This window comes from Pelodiscus sinensis, chromosome 1, assembly GCF_052426305.1.
Source record: "Pelodiscus sinensis isolate ZL-2025 chromosome 1, ASM5242630v1, whole genome shotgun sequence".
In the NCBI taxonomy this organism is placed as follows: Eukaryota; Metazoa; Chordata; order Testudines; family Trionychidae; genus Pelodiscus; species Pelodiscus sinensis.
This window is the reverse complement of record NC_143052.1, coordinates 311068986-311086554: the sequence shown is the minus strand read 5'-3', so window position 1 is coordinate 311086554 and position 17569 is coordinate 311068986. Positions and strand designations below refer to the sequence as shown.

General features: G+C 45.4%; 1 protein-coding gene across 1 annotated transcript in view; it reads right to left on the bottom strand.

Moving 5' to 3' along the window:
• Nucleotides 1-7601: 7601 nt before the first annotated feature.
• The window catches only part of LOC142824857 (maestro heat-like repeat-containing protein family member 2B), a 35171-nt gene continuing 25203 nt past the window's right edge, over nt 7602-17569 (bottom strand). The window contains exons 16-19 of the mRNA XM_089777770.1: nt 15470-15622; nt 11361-11515; nt 9661-9823; nt 7602-9217 (exon numbers count right to left, since the gene is read on the bottom strand). Of these exons, the coding sequence (XP_089633896.1) occupies nt 9017-9217; nt 9661-9823; nt 11361-11515; nt 15470-15622 (672 nt within the window). The 3' untranslated portion in view covers nt 7602-9016. The remainder of the gene's footprint in view (nt 9218-9660; nt 9824-11360; nt 11516-15469; nt 15623-17569) is intronic.

The window sequence follows — 17569 nt, the reverse complement described above, 5'->3', positions numbered from 1 at the left end:
GGCTGATGCACTTCACACCTGTGGTATCAGTTACTGCTTGCTTGTCAGCTAAATTTCTTTATAACTCACTAATGAATAGGATTTCACCTGTATTTGTTACTTACAGGTCAACAGATGTTCCATGTCCAGCCATTTCATATTTTTGGTGTCCGTATGTTCCAGGATGATGCCTAAATAAGCAGTGTAAAATAAACATCAATAAAAAACCTTCTCTTGTTAAGTGCAAGGTGATAACATTGGCCCTTTGGCTTCTATTGTGGGTCTAAGGTGAGCTGTAGGCAAGAAAATACTAGAAAAGTTTAGCGTCCACACTGAAGAGAATAAGAGAAAAAAATTAAGAATGTTTACATAAAACCTCATTTGCTTTAAACAATCTATGTTCCTCTTGCCACTGCTGTCAGTTATTGGAGATATACTAGGATAGTGTATTAATCTAGTGGTGTGAACAAAGGGGCTGGGGCCAGGAATAAGTGCGTACTAAGCAAGGATCTCACCTGGATAAATTAATTAGGCCACACTGCTTGCCTGGCTTGCATGGGTGTGCTAAGGAAAGGATGGCACAGGGCCAAAGGGGAGGAATCTAGTGCTTCCTGGGCAAGGCAATCAGGAACCTGCAACAGCAGGCACTGTGTGGCGGTGGGCTGCCTACCTCCCAGTGATGAAGCACCAGTCAGGAACAGTGAACAACACTGAGCTTAGGTCTATAGTTTGAGTCCACACTAACTCTGACTACTAAAAATAGAGTGCAGGTAAGATGACAGAAGCAGTCGGAGGAGCTAGCCACCTTGAGAACAGACTTTTGGGTTTGGATGGGATCATCCTTGGAATAGTTAACCCCTCCTGCTACTCCTGCCACAGCTACTCTATTTTTAGCACACTAGTTTGATCGGAGAATAAACATACCCTACGTGACAGTGTGCCAGCCTCTGCTACTAAATGACTGCGCCATCTCAAAGCATTCTATTGCAAATTACAAATTCCTCCTAACACCACACTGGAGAAGTAGGAGAACATTAACATCTCCATTTATGCATGAGAAGTCACAGCACGGAGAGATTAATAGTAGCTCAGTGCTGCACACAGGGACTTTTTCTGTCTGCCTCAAAGGGAATACCAAAAGGGACACGGCACACTTTCTCTCACCAGCTAACTTGGCTGCAACATTGGCATGATTTTGCGCAAAAGCAGCTGCCTGTCTACACTGGCGGGGAGTTCTTGCGCAAGAACACTGACATTCTAATGTATAAAATCAGTGCTTCTTGCTCAAAAACTATGATGCTCCCGCTCAGGAAAAAGCCCTCCTGTGCAACTGTTCTTGCGCAAGAGGGCAGTGTAGACAGGCCACATTAATTTCTTGTGCAAGAAAGCCCAATGGCTAAAATGGCCATCGGAGCTTTCTTGCGCAAGAGAGCGTCTACACTGGCACGGATGATTTTGCACAAAAGCGCCTCTTAGCGCAACAGCACATGCCAGTGTAGACGCTCTCTTGTGCAAATATTCTAACGCAAAAACTCTTGCGTTAAAAGTATGGGTATGTCTACACTACAAAGTTAATTCGAACTAACAGCCGTTAGTTCAAATTAACTTTAATAGCGGCTATACATATAAACTGCTAGTTCGAATTTCAATCGAACTAGCGTAGCGCTTAATTCGAACTAGGTAAACCTCATTCTACGAGGACTAACGCCTCGTTCGAATTAGGTAGTTCAAATTAAGGGCTGTGTAGCCACTAAATTCAAACTAGTGGGAGGCTAACCTTAATCGGGTTGCCCTGATGGCCACTCTGGGCCAAGCCAGGGAAACTTTTCTGCCCCTCTCCTAGCCCCAGAGCCCTTAAAGGGGCACGGTCTGGCTACAGTGCCTGTGCCAGTTGCAAGCCTGCCAGCACCCAGCCAGCAGACCCTGCACCTGGCATGGCATGAGCCAGCCACCCGCTGCCACCCAGCCCTCCGCCTCTTCCCAGGACCAGGCTGGCGGCTCCTAGGAGCCTGCCCAGGGCCACAAGAGGCAGGTGCCCACCTGGTCTAGTGCGGAGATCGTGGACATTATCGAGGTTTGGGGGGGAGGCCTCCAGCGTCCATGACCTCCACACTAGGCACAGGAATGCAGCCGTCTAGGGCAGGATAGCTGCAGCCTGGCCACCAAAGGCCACATCCAAAACCAGGAGCAGGTTTGCATGAAAATCAAGTTGTTCCAGTGAGACCCCCGACCCTGAGCCCTGCGCTTAGAACATAAGAACATAAGAATGGCCGTACTGAGTCAGACCAAAGGTCCATCTAGTCCAGTAGCCTGTCTGCCGACAGCGGCCAACACCAGGTACCCCAGAGGGGATGGACCGAAGACAATGACCAAGCGATTTGTCTCGTGCCATCCATCTTCAGCCTTCCACAAACAGAGGCCAGGGACACCATTCCTACCCCCTGGCTAATAGCACTCCACGGAACCAACCTCCATGAATTTATCTAACTTCTCTTTAAACTCTGTTATAGTTCTAGGCTTCACAGCCTCCTGTGGCAAGGAGTTCCACAGGTTGACTATAAGAAGAACTTTGTGTGAAGAAGAACTTTCTTTTATTAGTTTTAAACCTGATGTCCATTCATTTCATTTGGTGTCCTCTAGTCCTTATATTATGGGAACTAATGAAGAACTTTTCTTTATGCACCCTCTCCATACCACTCATGATTTTATAGACCTCTATCATATCACCCCTCAGTCTCCTCTTTTCTAAGCTGAAAAGTCCCAGTCTCTTTAGCCTCTCTTCATATGGGACCTGTTCCAAACCCCTAATCATTGTACTTGCCCTTTTCTGAACCCTTTCCAAGGCCATATCTTTTTTGAGGTGAGAAGACCACATCTGTACACAGTTCTGAAGATATGGCGTACCATAGTTTTATACTTCCCCTCCTCCTTCTTCCCCTGGCTTCCCCCTTCCAGCTCCCTCCTCCCAGGTTTCCACCTCCCCTCTCCCACCCTCTTTCTTCCCCTCTCCCACCTCCTTTTCCCAGTCCCCCAGAGGTTAACTCACCCCTCCCGCGTCCCCAGTTTTGTTAAATAAAGAGAGTTTCTATTTTTGAACACGTGTCCTTTATTTTTTACATCAGGAAGAGGGGCTCGGGAAGGGTAAGTGGAAGGAGGTGAGGGAGGAATGGGGCACGAGCCCCCGATGGGGAGGACTGGGGTGGCTCTGCGGGCTCCTCGGGGTGGAAGCTTTCCTGTAGGGCCTCCTGGATCCTGACAGCCCCCTGATTGACCTCCCCCGGATGGCAGCCTGCGGCAAGTGCAGCCGGGCTGATGGTCGAGTGCTGTAATGTGCCGAGTGTGGGCATTCAGGGCACTCCAAGACAGGACTGCTTTGTTGTCCCCATCGAGTTAGACAAGCAAGCGGGGAATCCTGAGAACTGTCTGTCCGGGGTGGAGGTCGGGTCCTTTTAAGCACAGCCCTCGGCTAGCCTGAGGAAGCAGCTCCAAACCTTAAGTCCTAACCTGATGCCCTGACGGCACTGGTTCTGGCCAGCCTTAACTTCGGTTCAGGGTCCACTCAATGTGGACATGCTATTTCGAATTAGCAAAATGCTAATTCGAATTAGTTTTTAGGTCTAGATGCACTCATTCAAATTAGCTTATTTTGAATTAACTAATTCGAATTAAGTTAATTTGAATTAGTGCTGTAGGTTAGACATAACTTATTTGCGCAAAATCTTGCCAATGTAGACGTAGCCTATCTATATCTTTCTCACTCTCTCTTAACCAGCAATTAGAATAGGCAGCTAGGCCAGGCTAGAGAAAATGATTAAGAAAGGTGTAATGAAGTTCCTTGTGAGATTTCCTTACAAAGGACACATTCTACTATCTAAAATGAATTCCTATGAACTGAACTGTACAACTCCTCAGAGAAAGGTAAACAACAGATAACAGCCTAATGGTGGAACTGCTCATACCTGAGGCTCTGTATGATCTCCACTGTTATTAGTCCAGATCTTTGCAGAACACTGGAAGACAAAAGGAACCACTTATGGGGCAGACTGTGCACTTCAAAAGCTTAGCTGCTATGACCATACAACTCTAAAACCTACGCATGGAAGCTCTGTGTTTCTCACCCAGGACACCCCGCACAAAGCTATACCTGAAAGTTCCCTGTCAGTCACTCTATTTGTTGCCGATCCCTGAGGATGAAATGCTGTCTCCTAGATCTCTTACCTCACCAGCAAACACACCCCCTCGTGGTGAGTCTGCGGATTTTCAAGAAGCATCCAAGTTCTCTGCTTCCAGAGTGTTCTTATCAGCTTCTCATTCACAGCCTTGAAAAGCACAGCCTCTAATGCTTCAATAGAAAGCCTGGGGGAAAAGAGGCACAGAACTGTAGTAACCAATAGAAAGGCACAGCCTAAGCAGTCAGGAAACCCCAGTTACTTGTCAGGTCTGTTGTTCATTGACAGTTCATCCATTGACAGTATCCTGGGGACCACTGTTTTTGGAAGGACTTAATCCCAGGAGGTATTTCAGTCTCATACATCTCATATTACTAGTGTTGCTATGGACAACATTTTGCAGTCACTTTCTCCTATCTGCAAGGCGTATGGGCACTAGCACAGTACAGTAATATGGAAAAAATTCACAATCAGACCCCAAAAGCTGGGACACAGAGAGATTAGTGATCACTAATGGATATTTTGGGGCCTTATCTCCAGCGAGATGTGACAGGGTGCTGAGAGCTTGTCCTTGGGGTCAGCACTCTGGTAACTACTAGTACTAATTAGCTTCCCCAGAGAAAGCCTAATTGGATAGAAATGTACCTGATTGCCTGGCTAGAGTGGGGCTATAGAATCAACAAACCTATTATCCCATTAATAAGGAATCTGCCTAAAGGGACACACAGAGGAGTGTTTGAGGGAAACAGAGAGCAAAATGCTAGGAGAGCCTTTCAAAGGGAGTTCTCTGAATGGAAACACTTTCCCTCCATCTGGAGGAGGGACTAGAAAGCTGAGATATAATGTAACGGTGCTATGCATGGACAGGTGGATTAAAACACTGGAAATAGTCTACACATCGGTAGGTACAGACAAGAAAGTCTCAACACGGGCTGTGTTCACGGAACACCTGTGTTTGTGGAAGACCTTCCCACCCTGTCCCAGCTGGGGGGGCTCATCCAGGATTTCCTTTTATCTATGCAAACTGAGAACGTGGCTGAGAAGATGTAGAAGTCTGGGTACTGGAGAGAACACTGCAAAAGGGTTCTAGAGCAGCAAAGAGAGGTGTAGGACATGGGTTCTCAACCTCTCTTTCTGAGGTCCCCTCCAATATGGTCCCTTCCAGTTCTAGGAGATAGGCAATCTCCATTAATTTAATTTAATACTCCACAGCCCGGTTCCAAGCCTCTGTCATGCTAGGCACTGGGGCTTAGGACTTCCAGCTCCAGTCTGTAACCCCACAGGACATTGGGGCTCAGGATTTACTGCAAGGTGCTGGGCCTCAATGCTCCAGCCCATCTGGGCTCAGAGCTTCAGCATTCTGCCCTGAGCTGCCGCTAGTCTAATGCCAGCCCTGCTTCTTAGCCCTTGAAATAAACCCAGTTGAAAATTGCAGGAGTAGAAGGCCCTGCAGACCTTCCAACAATCCCACCATGCAGAAAACCAGTCCTTGTTTGCCTGCTAGGCTTAGCAGCAAAAGAACCAGCAGGAATTTATATGGGAACAAGCCCAGGGATGGCAACGACTCCTCCGAAGTTTGGAGAGTTTATGACAGGAAATGGAAACCAGCCACAGAAGGTAGCGTTCTGCAAAGTGGGGCCTGAAAATAACCCTGATGTAGTTTTGGCTACCCTTAAAAGAGCAGCAGGTGGACCTGCGAGACACAGAGCAATGTGTGCCCTTCAACTGACACCACACAGCAGTGCGGATGGGAGGAGCTGCTGGTGCAGGACACTGGTTCCCAGGCATGACAGGGCCATGCGCCTCTCTGTTGGTCACAATGGCTCTTGGGAGCAGAGCCCTGTGGATGTGCAGAACCCAATGTCTATCTGCAGATCTCCGTGTCCAGGGGTAGATGTTTGTATTCGCGCAGGGCTCTAACCATTTTTTGCCTGTATTCTAACTCATTATCACTGACATCTCTGTTCTTTGATAATATACCAGTTCTTGTTTTCCCTATAAATACATCTAAGTGTTGTATGTTTTCCAGAGCTGAGTTCTAAAGTATAAGTGTAAGCAGGGGCTGAACTACTGCTTGCAATCAGCCAGCGAAAAGGAGAGAATACACCACATTTTGGGGGTGGGCATGCTCACTCAAATTGTTTAGCCCTGTAAGATAATTAACTGTTGATATATAAATACAGGCCTGTATGATAATTAACTGCTTCATGCTGGGATGGGGAAGGAATCTGGGGTGTGGTTATATAAATCCAATTCAGCCAGGGCTGATGGAGGACTGGTTGTCAGAATGGAATGTGATGTATTGTAACTAATTTGGCTGTTGTGGGGTCACAAACCATGCTACCCCTAAATGTAGGAACTGTAAAATATGACACCAGTGCTTGCAGGAGAGACACCATCATTGTAAGGGGTCTCAGATAAACAAGCCTCCCCCTTCCAGAGCTGAGTGAACTGAGTTGGGGACAAAGGGCTTGAGCCAGCCTGCTTCATGCCTGCCAGGTGTCAGCTGTAAGGCTGGTTCAACCTGTCTCTCCCCCCCCCCCCCCCCGCCCCCCGCCTTCTAAGGGTAGACCTAAAGCAGACTCCATTAGGAGTCTTTTTGTTATTCCAGTGGAAGCTAGAAACTTTTTGCCAGCCTAGGTGGTAGCTAAAGAGTTGAAATCACTAAGAGGTGAAGTCACTGGTTTGGCCTGGAGCCAGACCCATTGCGGTCAGCAGAGGGGCTGGTGGGAGAGACCAGAGGGTGGCCAGCAGGGCAGCTGGAGAGGAGCAGTGGCAGGCAGCCAGCAGAGCGGCTGGTGGAGCAGCAGACCACAAGAGCAGCACGAAGGTGGCATGGCCTCAGGCTCAATGGGTGGAGTCATCAGGGTGATGTGTCTGGGACTGTACTGACAGAGCTGTAAGTGGGGCGTTTGAAGTGGGGTATGGAGAAAGTTTGGGTAAGTGAATGGGACCCTTAAATTGTTGGACTAGTGAGCCTGAGGGGCAAAGGACATTGCTCAATCCATTTGAGCTGGGATGGTTACTCGTGGGTTGGTTATGAACTCTGGCTGTGGTATTTTCCCAAGCTAATGCCATGTGACCTCTCTCTCTCTCTTTCATTAAAAGTTTCTTTTCTACACTCAGACTCTGTGCTTGCAAGTGGGGAAGCATTGCCTCTCAGAGGCGTCCAGAGGTGTGTGAATTTCCCAAGCTACTGAGTGGGGGCTCAAGACTGTTGTGTGTGAGATGGATGAAAAGGGAGTGTGTTTGTGTGTGGGGGGGGGGGGGTTATTTGTTGTGTGCTGAGCTTGTGTTTCTCTGTTTGGTTTAGTTTGGTGTTTGTCTGTTTGTTTGTTTGTTTGTTTGTTTGTTTGTTTGTTTGTTTGTTTGTTTGTTTGAAGGAGCTTCTAAAAGGTTTGAAATCTAGAAGCCTATGTTAATTGGCTGAGCCTCAGTCGGGGGAGGGGCTACCAGAGCTATATAAGCCTGTGAGTCCGCGAACAGGGAGCTTGGAGAGGGACTTTGGAGTGGGAGTTTAGAGGGCACTAGTGACTTCTGATCTTCTTTAAACCTAACTTTTATAATAATCTATATTCCAGAGATTTAATAAGCCCAGTTTTTACTTAAATTTATTCATAAAAAAATGGAGACAGAAGCCCAGCAGCAGAGTGGGGGCTATCCTGTTTATTACGTCGAGTGTAACATGTATGATTACCTGCCCTGTGGGCGAGTGGCGTATGTGTGCACCTGTTGCAAGGAGCTCCTGGCCCTCAGAGACCGAGTTCGGGCTTTGGAGGCCAGGGTGGCTGAACTGGAGGAGCTAACAGAGGTAGAGAGCTATGTTGATGAGACTTTCCAGGACACTGTAGTACTGTCCCACCTCCAGTCTGAGAGTCCCAGTGCTCTTAAGGAGAATGAAAGTCTCAAGGGAACAGAGAATTTAATGGAAGCAGAGGGAAACCATCCCGTAGTTGGGACCCTCCTTCCCGAGGATGTTGCGGTATCCTCTCGCACCAACGATACCTCTGAGGGGGAGGGAATGCCAGATGTTAGGAAGAGGCAGGTGTTAGTAGTGGGTGATTCGATCGTTAGAAACATAGATAGTTGGGTTTGTGATGACCGGGAGAACTGTATGGTCACTTGACTGCCTGGTGCAAAGGTTGTGGATCTCTCGAGGTATCTAGATAGACTTATGTCTAGTGCTGGGGAGGAGCCGGTGGTTGTGGTACATGTAGGTATCAATGACATAGGGAAGGGTAGGAGAGATGTCCTGGAGGCCAAATTTAGGTTGCTAGGAAAGAGACTGAAATCCAGGACCTCTATGGTGGCATTCTTGGAAATGCTTCCAGTTCCACGCGCAGGACCAGGTAGGCAGGCAAAGCTTCAGAGTCTCAATGCGTGGATGAGACGATGGTGTAGGGAAGAGGGGTTTGGATTTATCAGGAACTGGGGACACTTTTGGGAGAGGGGGAGCCTATACAGGAAGGATGGGCTCCACCTAAACCAGGGTGGAACCAGACTACTGGCACTAAACATTAAAAGGCCGTAGAGCAGTTTTTAAACTAAGAGATGGGGGAACGCTGATTGGTGCGGAGATGCACGTACATCGCAGGGAGACTTCTCTTAGAGGAGAATCCATTGATAGAGATTCTCTAAGCTGTAGTCAGAAAGAGAGGACAAAGAGACTGAGGCCTGAGGAGGCCTAGATAGTAGTGTTTGTGTTGCCAGAGGTTGGTGGTTTCAGGGAACTGACCTATAGCAAGCACAAACAAGACTTTCTCATATTAAAAGCAGGTGATGGTAAGGTGCCTCATAACCCTGAGAACTCCTGGGGAGTGTCACACAAATGGACTGGGATTCTCTTTGTTTTGCTCCCTTTCTTCTAATTACCTGCAAGGGTTGCCCTCACATAGTTGTTGTCCTTTTCTGAATAACCTCCTTCGGCTGCTCATCCTGGGCAAAGGCATCTTTTGTCCTAGGGTTTGGCTGATCTGCTGCAGGAGAACAGTAAACAACTCCGGGAACAGCTCCTGCACAGTTTTGCTCAGCTGCAATGCTGACACCACTTCAAAGATGGCACATGTTGCCTGAAAGGAGAGCATGGTAAAAGAAGAGGTCTCTTCCTAACACTATCACACTCTCTCCCCTTCTGATACCTGCTGGACTAAATTCTCACTCCTGTCACTAACTTGATGAATGACCGAGAGCAATTCACTCCATGTGTGCCTTAGCGTCCCATAGCTGTAAAAATGTGTACGACCTATCAAAGCATGTTGTGAGTTGTACAAAACATCTGCAAAGCACTGTAAGAAATCTGATTCAAAGACTTTCTAATTGCCAGATAGTATTAAGTGAATCAGCCACATGCTCTAAATCTGCCATCTGTTGTTCCACAGAAAGCACAGCTGGAATCCAGGAAACAGTACTTCAGAAAAGAAGTGCCCATATGACAATATTATACCACTCATCTAGCTTTCCATCAGCATGTTTGTCACAAGGCAGAGAAATACATGTCTGTCGTCTAACTTACTATGAGAGGTTCAGCAGCTGCTAAATGCAGGTCTGTTTCTGTCTCTGAGGTCATCCTTCCTTCTTGACTTGTTGGAGTCTTTATTTTTTCTATTAGGACCTTCAGGACTTGAGGGGCGAGCAAGGGATCTGTCCCCAGAGATCTCCACAGCTCAGTGGTGTCACTGCAATTTAACATAAGTTATATGTGACCCCTGGAGACTTTTGTGGCTCTGACTATATGCATCATATTCAAGTAAAGAACAAATTTTCTCCTTGACTATGATCAGGGCTCACCAACCGCGCTGTCCGGCGATCTGTGCATGCACAGATCGTTCTGCGCATGCACAGGTCGCCCGAACCTGGCTCTTCCAGGTTACAATCTACACGCCATGGGTGAGTAGATTGTATTATTTGTCAAGCCCTCCCTATGATGAGCAAGTTCAGAGTGCTGTCCTCCTTATATGGTCCTCATGTTTTACATATTGAGTTTCTAGTTACAGAACTAAGTTAAGTTACATTTCAGGTTACATTTCTACAGTGCATGACTGTTTTGGGATCCTGGAGGTATCCCGAAATAGCTACCCCACATTTACACAAGCAGCCCGTTATTTTGAAATATTTTTCAAAATAATGGGCACACTATTTTGCCATCCCAAGAAACTTTGTTGCATGAGGGATAAGGGATGGCTTGAAATAGCACATTATTTCGACATTTGGTGCTGTGTAGAAGCGCCACATTTCAAAATAGGCTATGCAAAATATGATACGCAATTTGCGGAGTGCAAATTGTGCATCTTATTTCAAGTTTAGGGTGCTGTATAGACACAACCCTAGTCTTACTGCACCATAACCATTAATGCTAGACTTCAGAAGGAAAGGACACAGAGCTCTAATCACAGTTCCTGTTTTCCTACTTCTCAGTAGATATGGAATCATGAGCATATGATGCCCAAAGATCAGGGCCTGGGAGACAAGTTGAAGAAAGAAAAATGATCTTCCTACTAACTGGATGTACAACTATGAGAACAAATATTTGTGGCTAGCCCATGACCTCTTCACAAATGGCATTCCCTGGCCTCTATTTGCCAGAATGGGCATGTTCTGTTCACTCCCTATGGGGCACCTGGCATTGGCCACTGTCTGAAGACAGGATCCTGGGCTAGATGGACATTTGGTCTGACCCACTACAGCCGTTCTTATGTTCTTAGATTCCAGCACTGATGACTGATAATTCAGCTAGGGATGTTTGAATGAAATGATAGATATGCTTACCGCCCTGTCTTTAAGTACCAAGAATGACAACTCCATTCCAGCAGCCATGCCCTTGCTGATACCAAAAGCCTGGTGCCCTATCCTTGCTAATCAGCCAGGAATTTGGATTTGAAGCTTTCATGCTACCAGAAAACGAACAGTCACTGGCAATTTCCAGGGTGATGTTAGTTCAGGGGTCTGGAGAGGCAAAAATCCACTCCAGTGATGCCAGTAAAGGGAAGTCTTTAGGATGCCAAAGCAACTATTAATTAATGGAAACAGAATGACACTTAATTTCTCCCTGCACCCACCTTGACATGGTCTTGGACCTTTCTGCAGAAAGACCCAAGCTATTAACCTTTAGGAATGATCTCAAACTGTCTGTGGCTTAAATGAAGCCTTACATCTTCCAGTGAAGCCGTGGGATCCATGGTTACCAAAATGAACACTGTAAGGAGCAGTATATACCTGTCCATCGGCAGATGTTTGATGAGGAGGCTGAAGATCACTGCCTCTAGGTGATGGTGAGCAAGAATGGACACTGACTCCACCAGGAACTGCCTCAAGCTACCCTGCTCGATGGTAGGCATATGTATATATATTATACTCAGGATATCTGGCACCTGGACAGAATAAAACCAGAAAAAATGTCCTTTTTCCATTCTCTCCATTCATTCTGCAGAACCAAAACGTTTATTTAGTCGTTTAGCAATTTGCTGTTCTTGTAGAAAATCCTCCCTTCAAAAAACAAGTATTTAGACATGGCTGCATAGATTTAACCCACAAAAATTATACATATCACTGCCCATACCTGGCTGTAACACCGGGTTAAAACATGCTGAGGCCCTAAGCTATGTCAAGTTAAAGAGGCCTCACTGCATTTCCAAAACAACATGTATTATTCTAACAGAAATGACAATGAAAATAGAAATAATAAAGTTATCTATCTATCTATCTATCTATCTATCTGTACATAGGCAAAGAGGCAAGTAAAAACTAGCAATTTTGGGGTATTTTTAGAGACCCCTCATTATCTGAGGCCCTAAGATGTAGTTCACTTAGCTTGTCTCTTGGGGCCGGATATTCTCTTTTTGCATTTTACTCGGAGTCTAATTTTTCCAAGCCTTTCATGGCTGGAAACTGTGACAACAAGATAGACAAATAATCAAGCATCTTCCTTTTCACTTGGGGTACGGTTACACTAGCTTGTTAGTTCGAGCTAGGTAGGGTAATCATAGAATAATCATAGAATCATAGAATAATAGGACTGGAAGGGACCTCGAGAGGTCATCGAGTCCAGCCCCCCGCCCTCAAGGCAGGATCAAGCTCTGTCTACACCATCCCTGACAGATGTCTATCTAACCTGTTCTTAAATATCTCCAGAGAGGGAGATTCCACCACCTCCCTTGGCAATTTATTCCAATATTTGACCACCCTGACAGTTAGGAATTTTTTCCTAATGTCCAATCTAAACCTCCCCTGCTGCACTTTAAGCCCATTACTCCTTGTCCTGTCCTCAGAAACCAAGAGGAACAAATTTTCGCCTTCCTCCTTGTGACACCCTTTTAGATATTTGAAAACCGCTATCATGTCCCCCCTTAATCTTCTTTTTTCCAAACTAAACAAGCCCAGTTCATGAAGCCTGGCTTCATAGGTCATGTTCTCTAGACCTTTAATCATTCTTGTCGCTCTTCTCTGTACCCTTTCCAATTTCTCCACATCTTTCTTGAAATGTGGCGCCCAGAACTGGACACAGTACTCCAGCTGAGGCCTAACTAGTGCAGAATAGAGCGGCAGAATGACTTCACGAGTTTTGCTTACAACACACCTGTTGATACAACCTAGAATCATATTTGCTTTTTTTGCAACTGCATCACACTGTTGACTCATATTCAACTTGTGGTCCACTATGACCCCTAGATCCCTTTCCGCCATGCTCCTTCCTAGACAGTCGCTTCCCATCTTGTATGTATGGAACTGATTGTTCCTTCCTAAGTGGAGCACTTTGCATTTCTCTTTATTAAACCTCATCCTGTTTACCTCTGACCATTTCTCTAACTTGCTAAGGTCATTTTGAATTATGTCCCTATCCTCCAAAGAAGTCGCAACCCCCCCCAGTTTGGTATCATCTGCAAACTTAATAAGAGTACTCTCTATCCCAATATCTACATCATTGATGAAGATATTGAACAGTACGGGTCCCAAAACAGACCCTTGAGGAACTCCACTTGTTATCCCTTTCCAGCAGGATTTAGAACCGTTAACAACAACTCTCTGACTACGGTTATCCAGCCAATTATGCACCCACCTTATCGTGGCCCTATCTAAGTTATATTTGCCTAGTTTATCAATAAGAATATCATGCGAGACCGTATCAAATGCCTTACTAAAGTCTAGGTATATGACATCCACCGCTTCTCCCTTATCCACAAGGCTCGTTATCTTATCAAAGAAAGCTATCAGATTAGTTTGGCATGACTTGTTCTTCACAAACCCATGCTGGCTATTCCCTATCACTTTATTACTTTCCAAGTGTTTGCATACGATTTCCTTAATTACCTGCTCCATTATCTTCCCTGGGACAGACGTTAAACTGACCGGTCTATAATTTCCTGGGTTGTTCTTATTCCCCTTTTTATAGATGGGCACAATATTTGCCCTTTTCCAGTCTTCTGGAATCTCCCCTGTCTGCCATGATTTTTCAAAGATCATAGCTAAAGGCTCAGATACCTCCTCTATCAGCTCCTTGAGTATCCTGGGATGCATTTCATCAGGACCTGGTGACTTGCTGACATCTAACTTTCCTAAGTGATTTTTAACTTGTTCTTTGTGTATCCTATCTTCTAAACTTACCCTCTCTCTGCTTGTATTCACTACGTTAGGCACACCTCCAGACTTCTCGGTGAAGACCGAAACAAAGAAGTCATTGAGCATCTCCGCCATTTCCAAGTTCCCTGTTACTGCTTCTCCCTCCTCGCTAAGCAGTGGGCCTACCCTGTCCTTGGTCTTCCTCTTGCTTTTAATGTATTTATAAAAGGTCTTCTTGTTTCCCTTTATGCCTGTAGCTAGTTTGATCTCATTTTGTGCCTTTGCCTTTCTAATCTTGCCCCTGCATTCCCGTGTTGCTTGCCTATATTCATCCTTTGTTAGTTGTCCTAGTTTCCATTTTTTATATGACTCCTTTTTTATTTTGAGATCATGCAAGATCTCCTTGTTAAGCCAAGCTGGTCTTTTGCCATATTTTCTATCTTTCCTACACAGCGGAATTGTTTGCTTTTGGGCCCTTAACAACGTCCCTTTGAAATACTTCCAACTCTCCTCAGTTGTTTTTCCCTTCAGACTTGCTTCCCATGGGACCTTACCTACAAGTTCTCTGAGCTTATCAAAATCTGCCTTCCTGAAATCCATAACCTCAATTATGCTGGTCTCCCTTCTACCTTTCCTTAAGATCATGAACTCTATTATTTCGTGATCACTGTCCCCTATACTGTCTTCCACTTTCAAGTTCTCAACTAGTTCCTCCCTATTTGTTAAAACCAAATCCAGAACAGCTTCTCCTCTGGTAGCTTTTTCAACCTTCTGAAACAGAAAGTTGTCTCCAATGCAGTCCAGAAACTTATTGGATAGCCTGTGCCTCGCTGTGTTAGTTTCCCAACATATGTCTGGATAGTTGAAGTCCCCCATCACCACCAAATCTTGGGCTTTGGATAGTTTTGTTAATTGTTTAAAAAAGGCCTCATCCATCTCTTCCACCTGGCTAGGTGGCCTGTAGTAGACTCCTAGCATGATATCACCCTCGTTTTTTACCCCTTTTAGCTTAACCCAGAGACTCTCTACACAGCTATCTCCTACGTTCATCTCCACTTCAGTCCAAGTGTGTACATTTTTAATATACAAGGCAACCCCTCCTCCCTTTTTTCCCTGTCTGTCCTTCCTGAGCAAGCCGTACCCTTCCATACCAACATTCCAATCATGCGTCCCATCCCACCAGGTTTCTGTAATACCAATGAGGGCAAGCAGAGTTGCAAATGAAGCCCAGGATTTAAATATCCCGGGCTTCATTTGCATGTTCCCGGGTGCTGCCATTTTAAAATCCCCCTTAATCCGAACACAGTGCCTGCGGCTACACAAGGCATGGAGTAGGTAGTTCTAATTAAAGATCCTAATTCCATGAGGGGTAACGGTAGTTCGAATTAGGATCTTTAATTTGAACTACCTAGTCCATGCCGCATGTAGCCGCGGGCACGGAGTTCGGACTAAGGGGGATTTAAAAATGGTGGCGCCAGGGAACATGCAAAGGAAGCCCGGGATATTTAAATCTCGGGCTTCATTTGCAACTCCGCTTGCCCTCATTACCCTACCCAGCTCGAACTAACGAGCTAGTGCAGATGTATCGTTAGATTATCTCTGTCTTCTGCTGTTGATTCCCTCATTGCCTGACTCAGGATAGGAACACAGATGGAATTACCTTCCAATCCCAGGGGGAGAAACAGCAAGACTTGTATTCACTGCAAATGATGGCAAAAACCTGAAAGCCTGCAGGTTAGCCAGAAAAACCTCTCCAGCTTCTATTTTACCTCATCCAGCATGGCACTTCCACACTCCTTCAGGATGATTTTCATCCACAGACCGGCTGCTGTGGCACAGGAGGGGCTAGCAGACAGCATACCATCCAGTATGGCCTCAATAAAATCTGTGGCTTGGTCAGAGGGAAAGTACTTACTAACCACCTGTGGACAGATCAAAAACAGGAAAGATTGCAATGATAGTCGGCTCCAGTACTTTTAAGAAAGGAGGCCTAAGAGCTGTATAGGAAAATAATGTATTCATCAGCAAATTGCTAATTGGGCTCATATCTGGCAAGGCAGTTGCAATTAAAATTTTCTCTGTAATCTTTCTAGCTACCACATCTCTATTCTACACTAATAATATCAGGTTAGATCTTAGGTTATACAGTTAGCACAACATTGTATGGGACAAACAGGATGTAAATTTCCAGTTTATATTCTATGATGTACATGACATCTTTTCACAAAATATAAAAATATGCAAAGAGATGCATGCACACAAATATAGGTTCAGGTAAACACACAAGGTGACAAGACTGGTTTCTCAGCTTGATGTCCCGCTCACATATTTTCCCCCTGGATGGATGGATGGATGGATGGATGTGCGCGCGCACATGCATGGGCATGTTCATGCAACTGTCTGGAATCTGTTTTTTACATGGCATTCATAGCATATATCTATGAAAAGCATGTTACTGATTACCCACGAATGCCTCACTCCCATAGCTCGCTCCAAGTGTGGAAAGACATCACAAAAGCATAAAACAATCATAGAATCATAGAATACTAGGACTGGAAGGGACCTTGAGAGGTCATCGAGTCCAATCCCCTGCCCTCATGGCAGGACCAAATACTGTCTAAACCATCCCTGATAGACATTTATCTAACCTACTCCTAAATATCTCCAGAGATGGAGATTCCACAACCTCCCTGGGCAATTTATTCCAGTGTTTGACTACCCTGACAATTAGGAACTTTTTCCTAATGTCCAATCTAAATCTCCCTTGCTGCAGTTTAAGCCCATTGCTTCTTGTTCTATCCCCATAGGCCAAGATGAACAAGTTTTCTCCCTCCTCCTTATGGCACCCTTTTAGATATCTGAAAACTGCTATCATGCTCCCCCTCGATCTTCTCTTTTCTAAACTAAACAAACCTAATTCCTTCAGCCTTCCCTCATAGGTCATGTTCTCTAGACCTTTAATCATTCTCGTTGCTCTTCTCTGGACCCTCTCCAATTTCTCCACATCTTTCTTGAAATGCGGTGCTCAGAACTGAACACAATACTCCAATTGAGGCCTAACCAGCGCAGAGTAGAGCGGAAGAATGACTTCTCATGTCTTGCTCACAACACCCCTGTTAATGCATCCCAGAATCATGTTTGCTTTCTTTGCAATGGCATCACACTGCTGACTCATATTCAACTTGTGGTCCACTATAACCCCTAGATCTCTTTCTGCCGTACTCCTTCCCAGACAGTCGCTTCCCATTCTGTATTTATGAAACTGATTGTTCCTTCCTAAGTGGAGAACTTGGCATTTGTCTTAAACTTCATCCTATTTACCTCAGACCATTTCTCCAATTTGTCCAAGTCATTTTGAATTATGACCCTATCCTGCAGATTAGTCGCAACCCCTCCCAGCTTGGTATCGTCTGCAAACTTAATAAGCGTACTTTCTATACCAATATCTAAATCGTTGATGAAGATATTGAACAAAGCCAGTCCCAAAACAGACCCCTGTGGAACCCCACTTGTTATGCCTTTCCAGCAGGATTGTGAACCATTAATAACTACTCTCTGAGTATGGTTATCCAGCCAGTTATGCACCCACCTTATAGTAGCCCCATCTAAGTTGTATTTACCTAGTTTATTGATAAGAATATCATGCGAGACTGTATCAAATGCCTTACTAAAGTCTAGGTATACCACATCCACCACTTCTCCCTTATCCACAAGACTCGTTATCCTATCAAAGAAAACTATCAGATTGGTTTGACATGATTTGTTCTTTACAAATCCAGGCTGGCTGTTCCCTAGCACCTTGCCACTTTCCAAGTGTTTACAGACGATTTCCTTAATTACTTGCTCCATTATCTTCCCAGGCACAGAAG